The sequence below is a fragment of the Meriones unguiculatus genome, chromosome 9 (genome assembly GCF_030254825.1).
Source record: "Meriones unguiculatus strain TT.TT164.6M chromosome 9, Bangor_MerUng_6.1, whole genome shotgun sequence".
Lineage (NCBI taxonomy): Eukaryota > Metazoa > Chordata > Mammalia > Rodentia > Muridae > Meriones > Meriones unguiculatus.
Genome location: NC_083357.1, coordinates 114560554 through 114577212, shown reverse-complemented (window position 1 = coordinate 114577212; position 16659 = coordinate 114560554). Strand labels below are relative to the sequence as shown.

At 42.3% G+C, this 16659-nt stretch overlaps 1 protein-coding gene across 2 annotated transcripts in view; it reads right to left on the bottom strand.

The window, feature by feature from the left end:
- Positions 1-16659, bottom strand: part of Gpc6 (glypican 6) — a 1064885-nt gene that overhangs the window by 95258 nt on the left and 952968 nt on the right. For both annotated transcript variants that reach the window (XM_060391596.1, XM_060391597.1), the window contains exon 5: positions 14599-14729. In XM_060391596.1, the coding sequence (XP_060247579.1) occupies positions 14599-14729 (131 nt within the window). The remainder of the gene's footprint in view (positions 1-14598; positions 14730-16659) is intronic.

Genomic DNA, 16659 nt, shown 5'->3' with positions numbered 1-16659 from the left:
ATATGCATATTTTCAGCATGCTCATTCCCTTGCTGTTATTTGATTCCGTGTTGTTTAACTTGAAGCATTTTTCACTATGTATTATGTGATCCCCTGAAGGACGCAGAGAGCCCTTGAGTGCCATTCCCAATGACAAATTCCATCTTGAGACACAATTCATTTTGCTTCACCACTACAACTAATTTCTCTTTTGTGCATTCAAACTTCTCCTTCAACTCAGCATTTTGCAGCACAGTGATACTTTGTCTTGGCACTCTAGGAGGCTGGTCTTAACACAGTATTGATTATTCTTCTCTCTCACAATTTCTGAAGTTGATGGTGCAACCAGTGTGATAGAGATAGTGGGCTTTTTCCTCCCCAGTGCTTAAATCACTTCCTTGTAGCAAGGTCACCGCTGATGGAGGGCCTTAACATCCCCAAAGCTCCTGGGATCTGTTGAGTGGACTATTTTGGATTGCTTTCAAAATGACAGCTGACTTTTAAGAAGTATAAAGACTGAGCTGGGGAACAATAGCAATGGCCTTGCTCAGATTTCAGAGGGTCAGGCACTGAAGGGTTAACAGACCCTCTAACCACATCACAGGAAGGAAAGACCCTGACAGAGTGCAGGGTTCAAACTGAACTGCAGGGACTTTGGATTTCCTGAAAGAATGTATGTGTTCGGGGGACAGGCTTCATGCTTGGTGGGGGGTGATATTAACTAACCACAAATTAGTTAATACGGCACAGTAGCTTTCCACTACTTACTCCTAGTTTAGGTTCTGAGGGTGGCTTCAAAGCAGAGATTGCCAGGTCTAAGATCCACACCAAAGATGATTCCCACCCCCAAACCCTTGCATTGATATTACTGAGCCTCTTACTCTCCTGGGAAATTTCATAAAAACTTGTTCACAAAGACCTCACATTTTGAATATCCCTAAACAGACCCAGCACTCTACTTTTAGAAAAAAAGAACCATCAATGAGAGAAGCCCTCTCGTGTGACGGTCCCAAGCCTGGACTTAAGATCTACGCTGCTGAGTTCCGAAAAACTCAAGAACAGGTGCAAAGAGGCCCCTGACTACCAGCTTCTCTCTTCTTGGGGACTATGAAAGACATCTGCATCCGTGTCATACAGGGAATCAGTTAAAAGCAAACCCACATGCCATTCTGTAGCTGAGAATGCACAAAGTGAAATTCAGTTTCACATTTAATGCATGTTGTCTGAATATCTGTATCCTTCCCAGATCCCTAATCTCTAATCTCTAAAGTGAGAGGATTATGAGACCTAATCTCTAAAGTGATGGGAGTATGATGAGTGCTAAATATGCTCAGGAACCTTACAGAGGAAGGAACGGCCATTTATAGTGTTCTGTCAGTTAGCCTACAGACAACAAGACAACATTAGTATTAGTTAGAAAATATAGGGATCATGGAATGGGGGGACAAATGGAATTATTGCTCATAAATTTGGAATATTACTGTTTTTCTCAGTTTGCTATAATATAAGCAAATTGTATAAGCATAAAGGGCTAAGTTTAGGTTAATAGAAGGGCCTGGGTAGCTTGGCACCCCAATGTTTTATGTTTTGAATAAAAGAAATAGGTGAGAATTTGTAACACGATAGACAGGGCCTGAGTTTAAGTGAGAGTTGGTAGATTAAGTGGTCAGGGCCAGAGATGCAAACTTAGAATCCGAGATAGTTCCTAAAGTCCTGAAACTGAGTTTATCAAGCGAAAATTTAGAGACAAGTATCTGATGGCTGGAGCTGAGAATAGCCAGTGTTGTATGCACAGTGGCTACTATGAACTCCATCTCCTCCTCTGTCCAGCAGGGATTATAATACCATTTACCACACAAGCGTTGACTGTGACCAGATGTAAGTTATGAAGCAGAAACATACAACCCAGCATCTAGAGAACAAGTGCTTGACAATCATTATCTAATTACACAAGTCCGTAACATATGCTTTCTGCAAGTTTTACCTCAGTGAAAAAAGTGTGAAGAAGAAAGCACCTAGTCTGGTGTTTCTTTCTTTCTCTCTTTTGTTTTTCCAGATGTTAATTTTTGCTCATGTGTATGTGCTTGTGTATGGGTTTATGCACGTGAGTGCAGCGCCCACAGAGGTCAGAGGTGGTGCTATATCCTCTGGAGCTGAAGTTTAAACCACCGAAGTGCTTCATGTGTGAGTCAAACTCAGATCCTGGAAGAGCAGTGAGCATCTTATCCACTGAGCCTTGTCGCCAGCCCCTGGCCTGTGTTCTCCTCACAGTATTGTCTGTAATTGTGGCAGAAGCCCCAGAGCCCATGTGTCAAGTTAAGAACATTCACAGGGGCTTGATGCCAGCATGTGCTCCAATGTGTTCAGGAGGTTTTTGTAGGGCTCCTCCAGGAACTTCCATTCCAGGATGAGGCTGGCTCTGACCTGTTAAGAGGAACCACATTTGGACAGATTTGCCTTCAAACTGATGCTGCCACTCCGTTCTCGGTTAAGGTTAAAAAAAAAAATAATGTCATCTTTTCACAATAAACTCAAAGTTTCTAGAAGACGCAACTGCAAGTTAAAGCACTTAAAGGGGAAACACATCTTTAGGCTTACCCCTTTAAGAAGTTTCATCAGTGTTCCCTCCTGCCTGATTCCCTCTAAGAGATGTGCAGAAGGATAATTAGGTACTTCCAGAAAGTATTCAGAAACTCCAGCATAGATAAATGCTATGGATGTTCAAGGGAACCAGCCTTCCTACCTAACTGACTCAAAAGCTTGTGGATTTTGGGGAGCTCTCTGCCTCATCATCCTCTCCCTTAAGAGGATTACAAAGATAACGTATTAGAAGTCTATTGTCATTCTGAGATGAAAGACATTGACATTAAGATGGAAAGTGCTGAACAAAGAGGAAGGGAGGAGGAGGGTGGGGAGGAGAAAAGGAGCGAGAAGGGAGGTAGGAGGGGGAGGAGGGGCACTGGTACTAACAGGCATGTTGCTAACATTTGTATTCAGTCATGGGTATCTAAAGGAATTTAGAACTTGAACACTGAAATATGTTAACATATTTATCATAAACAAATACAATGCTCACCTTTTCAGAGGTGTCTCCCTGTCTTGATCGCTGCCTTGTCCTTGCTACTTTGTTTACATTTTCACCCAACTCATCACTGGCAACTTGAGTGGCATGTTTGTGGATAGTCTCTGTGTGGGTGGCTGTGTTTGAAAAAAATTCTCATTTCCCCACTTTCTCCTCAGTGGGGTTTTACTAAGCCGGAAAAGCCATGGTTAACATGTTCTGCTTTGGATTTTGCAAGCTCTGATGCTTTATTTTAAACACAGCTAACTCTTAATGCTGCCTCAATTTACTCAGGCTTGATGTTTTGATACTGTTTTCTTGTTAGATTCTAATTTGTATTACAATGCTAATGACTGTACTATTTGTTGGAAGACTAACCAGAGAATTTCAATCTATTACGTTTATACCCAAGAAAACAAAGAGCCATCAAGTCAGTACAGGACTGTGTATATATAACAGTGTGTGGGCATTATTTACCCAACAGACAGCTGTGGAGTAACAAAGGTTCAGGAGGTTTGAAGTGCTACAACGAAATACCTTCCGTTGCACCATTCATCAATAACAAAAACCTTTATGTTCTAGAGGCCGTGAATTATAAGATTGAGGCACCAGGAACTCGGCATTGTGTCCTCATTTAGCAGATGAGCGGGTGAAAGGTCCCTCAAGTCTCCTTTATAAGGGACAACTCAGCAATTACATCTAAAGGTTCCAGGAGTTAACTTTCAACATAAACTTTGAGTGGATACATACATTCTGACCATAGCTACAGTCACCAATCAGAGGCTAAGGGTTTGCAGTACCAGCTCCAGCCCTTCATCTTAAACTTGGATGACACTGGGGCAACATGGCTTCCCAATTTTTAAAGTCATTTTGAAGATAAAATATGATGCCTAGAGAAGACACTGAAAAATGAAATATAAAGTTATATTATTTTAACTGACATAATCTATAATTACTCAGAGCAGTCCTGAATAACAAGCCAAATGCATGGATTACACAGAGCTATGGATGAACATTTTAAGCTCCATGAAGAATAAAACTTTAAGTGTCTTATCAGTGTATTCCAGATTCTGTGCATTCCTAGCACATAGTGTGTGTTTTTAAAAATCATAAATAAATAATTATAAATAAGTGAAAACTTCAGCTATCATCTCCCCATTTTACATTTGTTGAAGTCTCCTAGCATGTGGTTATCTGCAATGAGAAGGAAAAGTAGAAAGGTAAATAGAGAAAAAAATGAGTATTCCTAACAGACCCTTCACTATACCTTTTGCACACTTTATCTCAAATAGGCAATTGTCTCTTCCAAACCAAGGATGAGCATTTCTTTCTCAGTCTGTAGAGCTATCGGAAACCATGAAACCATGCAAAAAATATTGCTATTGTCTTTACTCCATTTACTATGTCAAGTGAAAGCAAAGTTAAATAAGCAACTTTACTAAAATTAATAACTAGAACCAAAAGTTCTAGTTCTTGATCACTTGTTATTTGTTAAAATTAATAATTCAGTTAGAAAATGGAAGATCTCACTTATAATGCAGTCATGTTGGCTCTCTGGCTCTTAGACTAAGCTAAGAGCCCCAGGCTGTATGCCTACAGTAGTTCCGAAAGTGTCACAGAATGCCAGATACTTCGGAGTATTAAATCTTGTCAAGAGTATTTTTTTTTTGTCCTCATATGTAGCTATGACATTTTTTTACTTTTTCTTCTAAAATTAGAACTTCATGGCTCATCTTTGACATATTCAATTTGCTGGCATTGCCACACTTATGCTTTGGGGCCATTTCTGAATAAGAGTTCCTTGAGTGTGATCATTGTGATGGTGACAGTCACTCTACAGTGAAGATGCCTGTGAGGTACCTAACAGGCAATTGGCATGTACAACTAGATACACTGAGAAAGGGTTAATTCATGTCCCTGGTGTCATGGTGGAGGACAGCAGGAAACGTCATCATGCTACCGAAAGTGCTGTGCAATTTAAAACTTGCCAATTGATTACTTCCAGAATGTTTACTTTAAGCTTTTTGGCCAGCAATGGGCAGTGGATAACTAAAACTAAAGGATGCAAACCGTGGGTGGATTGGAGGGAGACTGACTGGTTCAGAGCTGAGTCAATGGCATTGGTTACAACAATGGTAGGTGATTTGGACTCTTTTCAAAGCTGCTGTTCCCAGTATCATTATTGTCTGGTCAAAATTCTGGCCAGCCACACCCCTTCACTGCTGCAGCAGCACCCTCTGTCTGCTGGTGTCATCCAGCTGTCGCGCAGGGCTGAGGGCCTTTTCTCAGTGTGGCAGCTCTGGAGTGATGGCTCGGTAGTTAAGGACACACGGTTGACGCAGAGGACCGGAGTTTTGTTACCAGCACCCGCCTAGGCGGCTCACAGCCATCTGCTAAGTCCAGTTCCGGGGCATCTGACGCTCTCTTCAGGCCACCGTGGGTACAGCATACATCTGTGCCTGTTCCCACACAGACACATAGTAAAAAATAAAGTAATTCTTCAAAGCGGAAGTGCTGACTGAAATGTATTTGCACGAGGATATTTACTTATCAGTGTCGATGAATGTGAGTAGCTTGAAATACTCTCCAAAAACGTTTCATCAAAGTTAGTAGCAAGAAAAGCCACAGATCACCAATAAATCAACTCTTCCCTAGAGGTTAAGTTCATAGATAGTTATTTCTGGTTCCTCCCAGCTTTCTGCTAACCTGTTAAGATACATACACCTGAATACAACTTAAGGATTTTGATAAATATTTCTTTCTTTGGTTTAAAATCATTAGATTAATGACACAAATGTTCCAAGTTCCCAGCTTTTCCCTGTTATTTATGTTGGCTAGTCTTTTCATGGATTGTCTTCTCCAAAGGGAACGGCTTCTCACCCCATCATTTCCGAACAATCTCTTTTCTGCATCTGCTCCTGTCCTCCTGTCTTTCTTCTCTTCTCTCATCATCTTTCTTCCCATTTTTTCCCTGACTCGTGTTTTTCTTCCCTTAAAGATTGATTGCTGTGGCTCCCGGCCAACTTCTCTAGCAGTTCTAAGTCCCTGGATGGATTCTGCATCCTGGTAAGAGAATTCAGGATTCTGAGCTGAGTCAAGTCATCAGTTTTTGTTTTGGTCACTTTTTACTGGCTTTGAGTTTTCAAAAGTTGGCTGCCATGTATATTTTAAGGTTTAAACAATTTACTTCTAAGGCTTAAACAGCTTGGTTCCAGGATATCTGTCAGATGTACTGCATACTTCTTAAAATCTTTTCTTCAATAAAAAACAAATTCTTTCCATTGGCTTGAGAAGGTTTTTTTTTTTTTAAGGTTCTGCATTCCTTACACTGCAGGACTGCAGGATGTCTTGATAGCCTTTCCAAACGAGCAGAGGGCAGAGATTCAAGGAATCAAACAGAGCATGTTTTAGTGTATGGAGATAAAAGGAATCCAGCTTTTCTCTGCCTGGTTAAATGATTATTTCACATGCTCTTTGTTTATAAGATTGAAAGAATTTCTTTACGGTCCCTTGGCAGGATGTAAGTAAACACGTGAATCACACCAGCCTGGCTGTGACTCATTCATCCACTCGATGATTCAACAAATACAGATCAACTGTTACTTCGGCCAAAACCGAGTGGTGCAGATATGTCTCTTAGACATGTCCCTACTCCTGTGAGTGTTCCTACATAGACCAGGGAGTATGAATGCTATGAGTGTAACAGGAACACCCACAGGGAACACTTGGCTCAGAGAATTCAGGATGCATGCTAGAACAGCAGTGGTGTGCCTGGATGGACTTCTAACTGCTGATTAGCGGACATCTTTAGTAATTTTGTAAATCAGTTGCTAACCATGATCATCAAAAGTTAAGATGTATATACTTACACTTAAATAAATTATACTTTATCTCTGTATATATATATATATGTATATATATATATATATATGTATGTGTGTGTGCATATGACTGTGGGGGGGGTGTGGGGGTGACAGGAATATTATACATGGCGTGTCACTCCGCTCAGACACATCGTGTCTGGGTTTGCAACCGGCCCCTATGTTGGTATTTACACCAAGGAAATTGGCAAACGCTTCAAGTAGAAATTTTTCATACAAAGGTGAATTCTTTACAGGACACAACTAGGCTACCCGAAGCTATGATTCCATTAATGTGTGACCTGTCGGACCAGGTCACACATTCCTTAGTGGAAAAGCAGTGATCAGAACCAGAAACAAGGCAGTGTATTTGTGAGAATGGACAGACACTGTCCGTGGGTGTGCAAAGACATCCTTGCCGAGGAGGAAGAAGTGAGAAGATTTTCCTGAGATCCAAAAAAATAGACTTTTCTTTGCTCTTAAGGACACACTGAGTGTTGACTTAAACTGAGCTCCACTAATCCATTCTTGAGTGGACTACATTAAATAATTCTCATCCTTTTCCAGTAAGTGGAAGTCTCCAGATAAATTCCCAAAGGCTAAAGATAATCAAGAGTTTTCCTTTATCATAAAAAAAGAAAAACACAATTAGAATATCTTTTCCCAATAAGGAAAGTGCAAATTTATTTTCTTCAATATTCTCTTTATAAATAAGCATATTTAAGCTTTCATTTTACATTATGAAAACCATGGCTTTTTTCCCCGAATAAGATCTGGTTCTGTTACAAAGAGCGATAGAACACATCCTGATTTTCTGCACAGAGAAGAAGAAATTAAAAAAAAAAAAAACAAAAACAAAAACGCAAGGTGTTTCAAGGTTGCCAGTCTCAGTGCCATGTTGCATGTGAGAATTGAAAGAAAAGTTTGAATATATATAAAAAAAATAATCAGAGAAAACCTGAAAGTCTAGAATTACTGAGAATATGCTCTTTTCCTTCAAAACAAAACTGAAAGCAAGTTGTGGAAAATCATTGGTCTTAAAGCTTTGTAAATAGTGTGGCCTTTTGCTTTTTTCTCGGGATCATGTGGGAGGGACCCAACTATCCAGTCACGAACAAGCTAAGAATAATGTGACCATGGCAGAGGCCACCACAATTTCCACAAACATCATTGTTTTCGTAAAGGCAAGACGCACAGACTAGAATCAGGTTGTTGATACGGTCCCCGAAACCTTAGCATCTCCAAAGACATATATTTAGATCCTGCCTCTCCTGAGGTGGGAACTTTTAATTGGAAATAATCAAACATGCATAGGATCAGATGTGATGTGGAGATGCTATTTTCTGCTCTTAGAAGTTAAGTTTAAGCCTGTAGACTGTCCTGGATGAATTAAGACCATAGTACCAAACTCTTCAGAATTTACATATCACAGTTGTTTTCAGTAACAATCAAGAGCTTTAACTTTCACGAGTGGTCTTGACATGCTCCATGCTAAACACTTTACATGCCCTGTATCGCTGGTCTGTTTAAACAACCTGTAAGTTGTATTCGGGCTTTCATTTTGAACATCGGTTAGTTGAGTTTAGACAGAGAAGTGGTTTGGCCCAAATCACAAAAATGGTAACACCAGGTCTTGGGTCTATCTGGTGTCCAGCTCTGACCCATTAACTGCTGCCATGTTTGAAGAAATCAGAGTACCTTCAAGGCAAGTTAAGATACTATTTCCCTGTTGTTGAAGTCTTCCTGGTGCTGTTTTCACACTGTGACCTCAAGCAAGCAAAACGTACTGTTTCTTCCACATGTGGCATACTAAGAACGTTCTCTGCAGAACTGAAGAATGAATAAGGTGAAACTCTTGTCCTCAAATAATTTAGAACACTATCTGGGAGAAAGGAAGTAAAAAATAACCATAGCATATTAATAGAGACCTGATAAGCTAGGATCAGGTGGAAGGGTGGAGGACCTCACCTATCAGTGGACTTGGGAGGAGCATGTGAGGAGATGAGGGAGGGAAGGAGGGATTGGGAAGGAATGAGGGAGAGTGGGTGTTACACCTGGGATACAAAGTGAATTAAATGTAATTAATGTAAAAAAAATAAAAAGTTAGTTAAAAAATACTATGATTGCCTTAAGAGGGCACAGGTAATACACAGTCCCCAGAGAAGGAAAGAGAAGACACCGCTGGAGTAAAAAGATAGATTCTAGGTAATGTTCTCCAACTGAAAAGAATATATTTCTACCATTAAATTATAAAAATAGCATTTATTCCTAATTACCTAAAACAGAAAATGTACAGGGAAGGGAGATGGGAAGGGAAAGCTGGATGCTGGAAAAAAGAACCCTGCACCGTTGGTGAAGCAACACTCGTGAAACTAAGGACTATTCTACTAGAAAGAGGGTTTTATAGCTTTTAGCTAGAGACACAAGCTGCTCTATTCTCTTTCATGCTCTTGTAGGTGTTTTGGTCTTCAGGAAGAATTGTCTAGATAAGATTAAGTACTGTAAGGATGTCTCACTCTTCTGGAATGGGTTCTATACTCATCTATAATAGCTGTTAATTGAATAGATGGCTTCAATTGGAACTTAATAAGTCTTCCTTCTCAATTTAGATTGTATCTGACAAACCAATCTTCCTTGGTTAGATTTTAAATTATTCTTAATATAGCTAAATGATATCTAGTGAAATCAGTTTTATCTTCCCTGAGAGGATAAGGAGGGGAGATTATCAATAAATATGAAGTTCAAAGGCAGAAACTTTATTCAGACTTTCCTTTCCTTGGGGGAATTTCCACCAATGTGCAGCTCTGAACTGCTCTCCTTTGGTTGGGATACAGGGGACCATCAAGAGTTCTTCCTTGTCTCTCATGGGGACGATGATGCTGCAGAAGGTAACGATGTCTTTGCAGCCGGACTAGCTGCTTGTACTTCCTCAGAGTGCGGCAGGCTGACTCCACTCGTGCAGTTGGTTCTTCTAGTACTAATCACATTTGGTCCTGCGGGGAAATGCTTATAGAGGAAACCATGGCATGCTGGGAAAGCTTCTCCTTTTTCGTCTGGACAGATCTGGCTGTATGCAGCTCTGCCACTTGCTGTTTGACCTCAGGCTAACTATTCAATCTCTGTAAATTTAACATTCCTTTCCGATAAACAAGTAAATGGATGCTTTACAAGATTTCAGGGAGGATTTGTAGTAAATATATGAATAAGGCATATAGAAAGAGGTTGTGTCAGCAAGGCAAGGGCACTGTCTCTCTTCTACAGTGTTCCTTGTACACGAAGCATGCTCTGGTATTTGTTGAATGGATACAGTCAGGGTTCAACCCATAGCAACTACAATGGCTCTCCTTGCTATTTGGCGATTCTCTGCTCAAAAGGAAAAAAAAAACCCTCTTTAACCTGTTGCAGTCTCCATCCTTTAAAAAACATATACGCACATACAAATATTGCACAGAGAGCAAAGAAATCTAGAGTTTTAAATCAGTGCCATCACTTACAGAAACACATTATAACTTAATTATACACGTTGGCACAGTCAATGTATTTTTAAAAGGTATCTTGTAACTTACTCCTAACTGCCTCTCTGAGGGCTAAATAGAAGAATAAAGAGGATTGGATAGAGCCATACAGAGCTTGGAAGGACAGGGGCCTGGCCAACGTGATGAGAACAGACCTTTCCATTAGTCTGTAAAACTGTCATTCACAGCTTCAGGTATGAGGCAGAAAAAGATTAGACCTCCTTCCTCTGGATATGATGAAAACATTTGGGGAAAGACATATCTTAAAGTTGTGTGTGTGTGTGTACTATTAAGACTCTAGGAAAGAATGGAAGAAATAAATGATACACTGGATAAGAAAAACATAATTGGAATTTATCTTGGAGAGCAATAAGCATCATAAAAGAAAACAATCAGCCTTAGGTCTTCCACAGCTGGTATCTCCGTTTCTTTATCTTTTGTTAACTTTTCCAGAAGGCCACTGAGCTTTCTTTACATACTTAATCTTTCTTGGAGAGGCTAGGTATACCCCTCTCTCGCTCTCTCCTTTTCTACAACTCCCTCTGTTCATTGTTCTCTGCTAAGCTTCCCACATTCACTCTTCTACTGCAAGCCCATCTATCATGCTGTCACTTCACGCCCTCCCGACTGCATGCTTTCATGTCATGAGTGTAACCATACAGCCCTGTAGTGTTTTTCTTCTTGATTGTGGCATTTCTCACAAAATGTGTCACTTTTAAGTATAATTCTTAAAACAACAGTACTATTATGATACAGTTAAGTAAATTCTAAATGTCTCATTCACATTTTGCTGATAAAAATAGTCCCATCTCTTTGACCTCTTTGAGAATTTTATGGTAGAAGACTTCATTTAAGTTACACTTTAAAATAATCTACTACATGCTTGAAATTTGCTATAAGAGTAGATTTCTCAACACACACACACAAACACACACACACCAAAAACAAAAACCCCACCCTCCCTCCCTCTTCTCCTCCTATGCCTCTCCCCCAGGTTCTCCTCCCCTTCTATTTGACCCTAGCCTATCTCATCAGGATTGGCTGCATTGTTTTCCTCTGTGGCCTAGCAAGGTTCTACCCCTCAGGGGGAGGTGATCAGAGAGCCTGCTACTGAGTTCATGTCAGACAGAGTCCCTGCTCCCCTTACCAGGGAACCTACTTGGAAACTGAGTCTATGGAATACATCTGAGCCAGGGTTTTAGGTCCTCTCCATGAATGGTTCTTAGTTGGGGTATCATTCTCTTCAGGACCCCCTGGGCTCAGTTTTGTTGTTGTTGTTGTTGTTTGTCTCTATTGGTTTCCCAATGTTCTCTTTTATAAGTTGCCTTGACCATGGTGTCTCTTCACAACAATAGAAAAGTGACTAAAACAGTTGATTTCTTCTAAGTTCTTCAGAGTTTACCTACTAGAGTGTTCTCCCTCCCTCCCTCCCTCCTCTCCCCCTACTCTGTCTCCCTCCCTCCTTCCCCCCTACTCTGTCTCCCTCCCTCCTTCCCCCTACTCTGTCTCCCTCCCTCCTTCCCCCCTACTCTGTCTCCCTCCCTCCTCCCCCCTACTCTGTCTCCCTCCCTCCTCCCCCCCTACTCTGTCTCCCTCCCTCCTTCCCCCCCTACTCTGTCTCCCTCCCTCCTTCCTCCCCTACTCTGTCTCCCTCCCTCCTTCCCCCCTACTCTGTCTCTCTCCCTCCTTCCCCCCTACTCTGTCTCCCTCCCTCCTTTCCCCCCTACTCTGTTCCCTCCCTCCTCCCCCCCTACTCTGTCTCCCTCCCTCCTTCCCCCCCTACTCTGTCTCCCTCCCTCCCTTCTCCCCCCCTACTCTGTCTCCCTCCCTCCCTTCTCCCCCCCTACTCTGTCTCCCTCCCTCCTTCCCCCCTACTCTGTCTCCCTCCCTCCCTTCTCCCCCCCTACTCTGTCTCCCTCCCTCCTTCCCCCTACTCTGTCTCCCTCCCTCCTCCCCCCATACTCTCCCTCCCTCCCTCCTCCCCCCCTACCCTGTCTCCCTCCCTCCGTTATCCCTGAAATCAATTCTGCAAGCATTGCCCACTGTTTATGCGCGGCAGTGATCCATGTTCCACGTGGCTAATGTCGGGAGAAGGCCATTAGGAAGCAAGTGCCACAGACATGCTCATTGCTAGTGTGTGACAGACTGTCAGGGTGGACTCACAAGAGAGATCTACTGAAAGGGGCAGGAGGAGGAACAGCAGAGGCCAAGGAAGCCACAAGAAGCTAAGGAAAACCAAACCAAAGCAAACACGCGGAGCCCATCAGCAAAGGCACAAAGGCTGGGGTAGGGAGAGCAGGGAGACACAGGACCTGGGAGCCTTGGGTTACAGTCCAGGTGTAAGAGATGCTGCTAAAGGGTGAAGCAGGGGTGCATGGCCTTGTTTATGTTCTCAAATACTTTGACTACTAAATAAAGGACAGATTTAAGGGGCTTTTAGAAGGGAAGTCAAGCGACTTAGGAGGCAGGACCAGGAGGATGTTATCCGTGACTCTTGAAAAATCAAGCAGCAGAAACTTCACATGGAAACAGTCCCAGTCAGCGGGGCACAGGGGACTTGTTCACCGCACCTATAACGGTGCGCTATCATGCTGTTCGTCTGTTTACATCTTGGTCCCTCAGCTTTGTGCCGAACTTTCCTACTGAAGATGGCGTTGGGTATGCCTACTGAGCCTCGTCCACTGTGCACTGCTGATAAATATTTACTAAATAGTTTGATGAATTAAAAAGCAAAAGAATTCCCGGCTTGAACATGAGCATGCACAATGGAAACAGACACCTACTTCTGAGAAGTGAGTGATGGTCTCAGGTCACAGATACTTTTGTTCATATTTTTTTGTATGTTCCCTCCTTGAGGGCTATTTTAAACTTCCACAGACATAGCCCCCAATTACCTCAGCACTGCTGGGTTATGAGGCCTCTTGAAACAACTCTAATTGGTTTTTAGGCGATGGATTTGAGAGGAATGGATAGTTCCTTTTTTTTTTCTACAGCAAAGAAAGAAAACAGCCTTTTATGAAAGCCCCAGATGTGCTATTTTCCAACAGTTGGTGGTGATTCAAGCATCCTTCTCTACCTGGTACCTCAGGTTTGTTAAAGCCCAGAATCAAGCCCAGAAAACTCCAGGCTCAGTCACTCCCAGAGAGAGAATGAAATGCAGGCCAGAGTCTTTCTGAGCCAGCTTCCTCCTGGTTACACTGAGAAGTACATCTACAGTGTGATTCATGTCAGCTGTGGAGGCCTGGTGAAAGCTCAAGGTTCCCTCTCTGGGCATCCATTTCTTCCCTTTTCCTTGACTATATTTGAAATTTCTTCCACAAAGCACTCTAACAAACAAAATAAGTGATCATGTAACTCTTGACATTTTGGTGGCAACGCCAACCCCCTGCCTGAGATAGATGGGCTGAGATAGATGAGGTTGTCATGGCGATGCAGGTAGAGAGAGGAGAGGGTCTTTGTGCCCTCGTCAGTGTTGTGGAGAGGAGGTGATGAAAGTGTAGGTTAGAGCCCCATTGCAGACCTCCCCACTTTGCACAAGGTGGTCCTGCTCCTCGCCAGCTGGGTGAGCACAAGCACAACGGGGAGCCTGGCATCCGTGCTCACAGCTCGAGACTCAGGACCTCTGTCTCACATGATTTATGAGACTTTGATACCTTTTGCCTTCAGCTCTTACATACAAAGGAACATTTCCCCCGAAAAGGCTCACTAATGGAGGCTCTACAGGTGTCCTCAAAGGAAGTCAAAGGCGGTGTTTGATTATTTACCATTCAACACACACTGCACAGGGCTCATGTGCACAGCTGATGATATAATTGGATGTTCTGGGAGAGAGGACAAAATGAAGGTGTATAGAAATTTCATACACTGAAAGAAATACTCCCCCCAAATTGCTCACACATGTGTGGGATTACCCAGCCATCCTTGGAGCTTACTGAAAATTTCAGGCAACCAATAATTTTGTCATGATTGAGTAGCTGTGAACTAAAAACTTACTTCCCTTCTCAATGCCATTTTGTTATACATTTTAAACGAAGGAGCAAATTTGTGGTCCGACAGAGAAAGCTGTCTGGCAGCATGGGAGAATTTGTCATCCTTACCCACATATGTCATCACTCCATGCTTAGGTAACTTCACCTGTACGATGTGCGTGCATGAGGAGATAAACTATGAACGGAGGAAGTACCTTTGCCGACACCTGCATGCTGTTCTCTTGCATGTTCATGATGGCTTCAGAGATCTTGACGTCTATTGGGTCCATGACGGACTCAATGTTGAAGGGTCCTTCCAGCCTCTCTGCCACCAGGAGCATTGCATCTGGGAAAATACAAGGATGATATTTATTTAGAACAGGGCCCTTCCAAGTTTTTAACTTCTGTTCAAACATTTATAGACAGTTGGCTGAAAAAAAATAACCATTCAACCATAAGACTTTATGTGTTCAAATGAAATGTTAAAATCATACTATGCTTTATTTCACTTGAAGATTTAGAATTATTTCTCATGCATAGAGCCATGCCTGAAATACAAAAAAGCCAGTCCAAATTCAGGAAGTTGAACATAGATATTTCTATGTGAATAAGAACAAAGTTTGTTTAGATATGAACTGCATTTTGAAAATGGGTTTTGATCTCCATTGTAGATTGAATCTAAAGTCTACAGAGGTTTATGATTTAAACAATTGGCCCCATGGTGGTTTGACTGAGAAATGCCCCTGAGCCTCAGGCATTTGAAGACTTGATCCCTAACTGGTTGCACTATGAGGAGGTGTGGCCTTGCTGGAAGGATTCACCACTAGGGGTGGTGAGGTAGGCTTGCAGAGATCATGGTCTTGCCTTCCTGTCTGTAGTTCAAGATGTGAGCTTTCAGCTTCCTCTTCCAGTGGCCATGTCTGCTGCTCGTTGCTATGCCTCCCTGGGTGCTGAGAATGGCTGTCCTGGAGGGACTCTGAGATGTGCTTCTGTTTCTGGCCTGAGTTCTCTGCTAATCGTCTGCAGGATAACGCTCCTGCCGCCATGGACAAAGCTGCTCCCACCTGAAATCCCTCCAAAACCACAGCTGAAGCGGGTTCCTCTTCCGAAGTTGTTTCTGTCAGGTATTTGCCCACAGTGATGGGGAAAGCCCACAAGTTCCCTCCTTTGGAAAGATGGGAAACGAGAACACTGAAGCACTGATTTGTGGACTTGGACACTCAGCCATCAAGACCCAACCAAAGCACAGCTGTCTGTGGGAAGAACTTTCTGATGTTATAGATGCAACCATGTCCTTCCTTTGTGCTAACACTCTACCCAAAATGCCTTTTTATTTAGGCTCCTCAATATTCCCTAGAGGGATAAAGGGCGTTTCCGTCATTTGGTTTGGAAGATGAAGGCTGATTCCGACACACACAACATGGCGCACTCTCCTAACTGTCTGAGGGCTGCAATGAATTAAATTGGGCCGGATATGGGTAGGGACGCTGATAATTGTGGCATGGAGGCTGAGTTATGCATTGGGAGCCATTCTTCCCTGAGTTCATTAGCTGGAAGGCCACAGGTAAACAGGACATACCAGACTGACTGCTGAACAGGAGTGTGTCTGCAGTGAAGGGGCAGGGTCCGCCCCAGTGTCACTGAACACTGGCCTAGCTTCTGTTCTTGGTAACCAGAGCATAGTAATCCTCTTTCTGCATGGGATGTGGAGTAGTACTTTTTCTGGTGATGAGAACGAGGCTGTTAATGAAGAGCTGTGCTTAGTGCGGCTGAAGAACTAATTAGTTACATCTGATTTAAAATAGCCACTTCAGGCCAGCAGCCACTGTGTTAAACTGCATAAGCCAGACTTTTAACTATACAGTCAGTAGATCTCAAACTTCTCAGCTGCCTAAGCTTTTTAAAAATGAATCTTAAAAGAGTTTCTCCCTTCCAGAACAGTCTACATTTATTTTCTAATGCTTACAAAATGCAGAAAAGGAAAACAGAGAAGACTAATAAGCCTATAACCCCACTTCCCAGAACGACACTGTGAACACTGTGGTAGATGCCCTATTTATTTTTTCTTTGCGCATGAATATTTAAAGCATGCAATGAAATATGCTCTGCATATATCATATAATCTGCTTTCTCAATGTAATATATTATTAATGTGAAATGCTGTTTATAGTTAACTGTTTTACAGTACTAATGTGAGGAAACCAAATTTTATTTTTACTGCATACCCAACCATGCTCAACCCAAATCTAACATCAAAACATTTCCAGGGTTGTAAA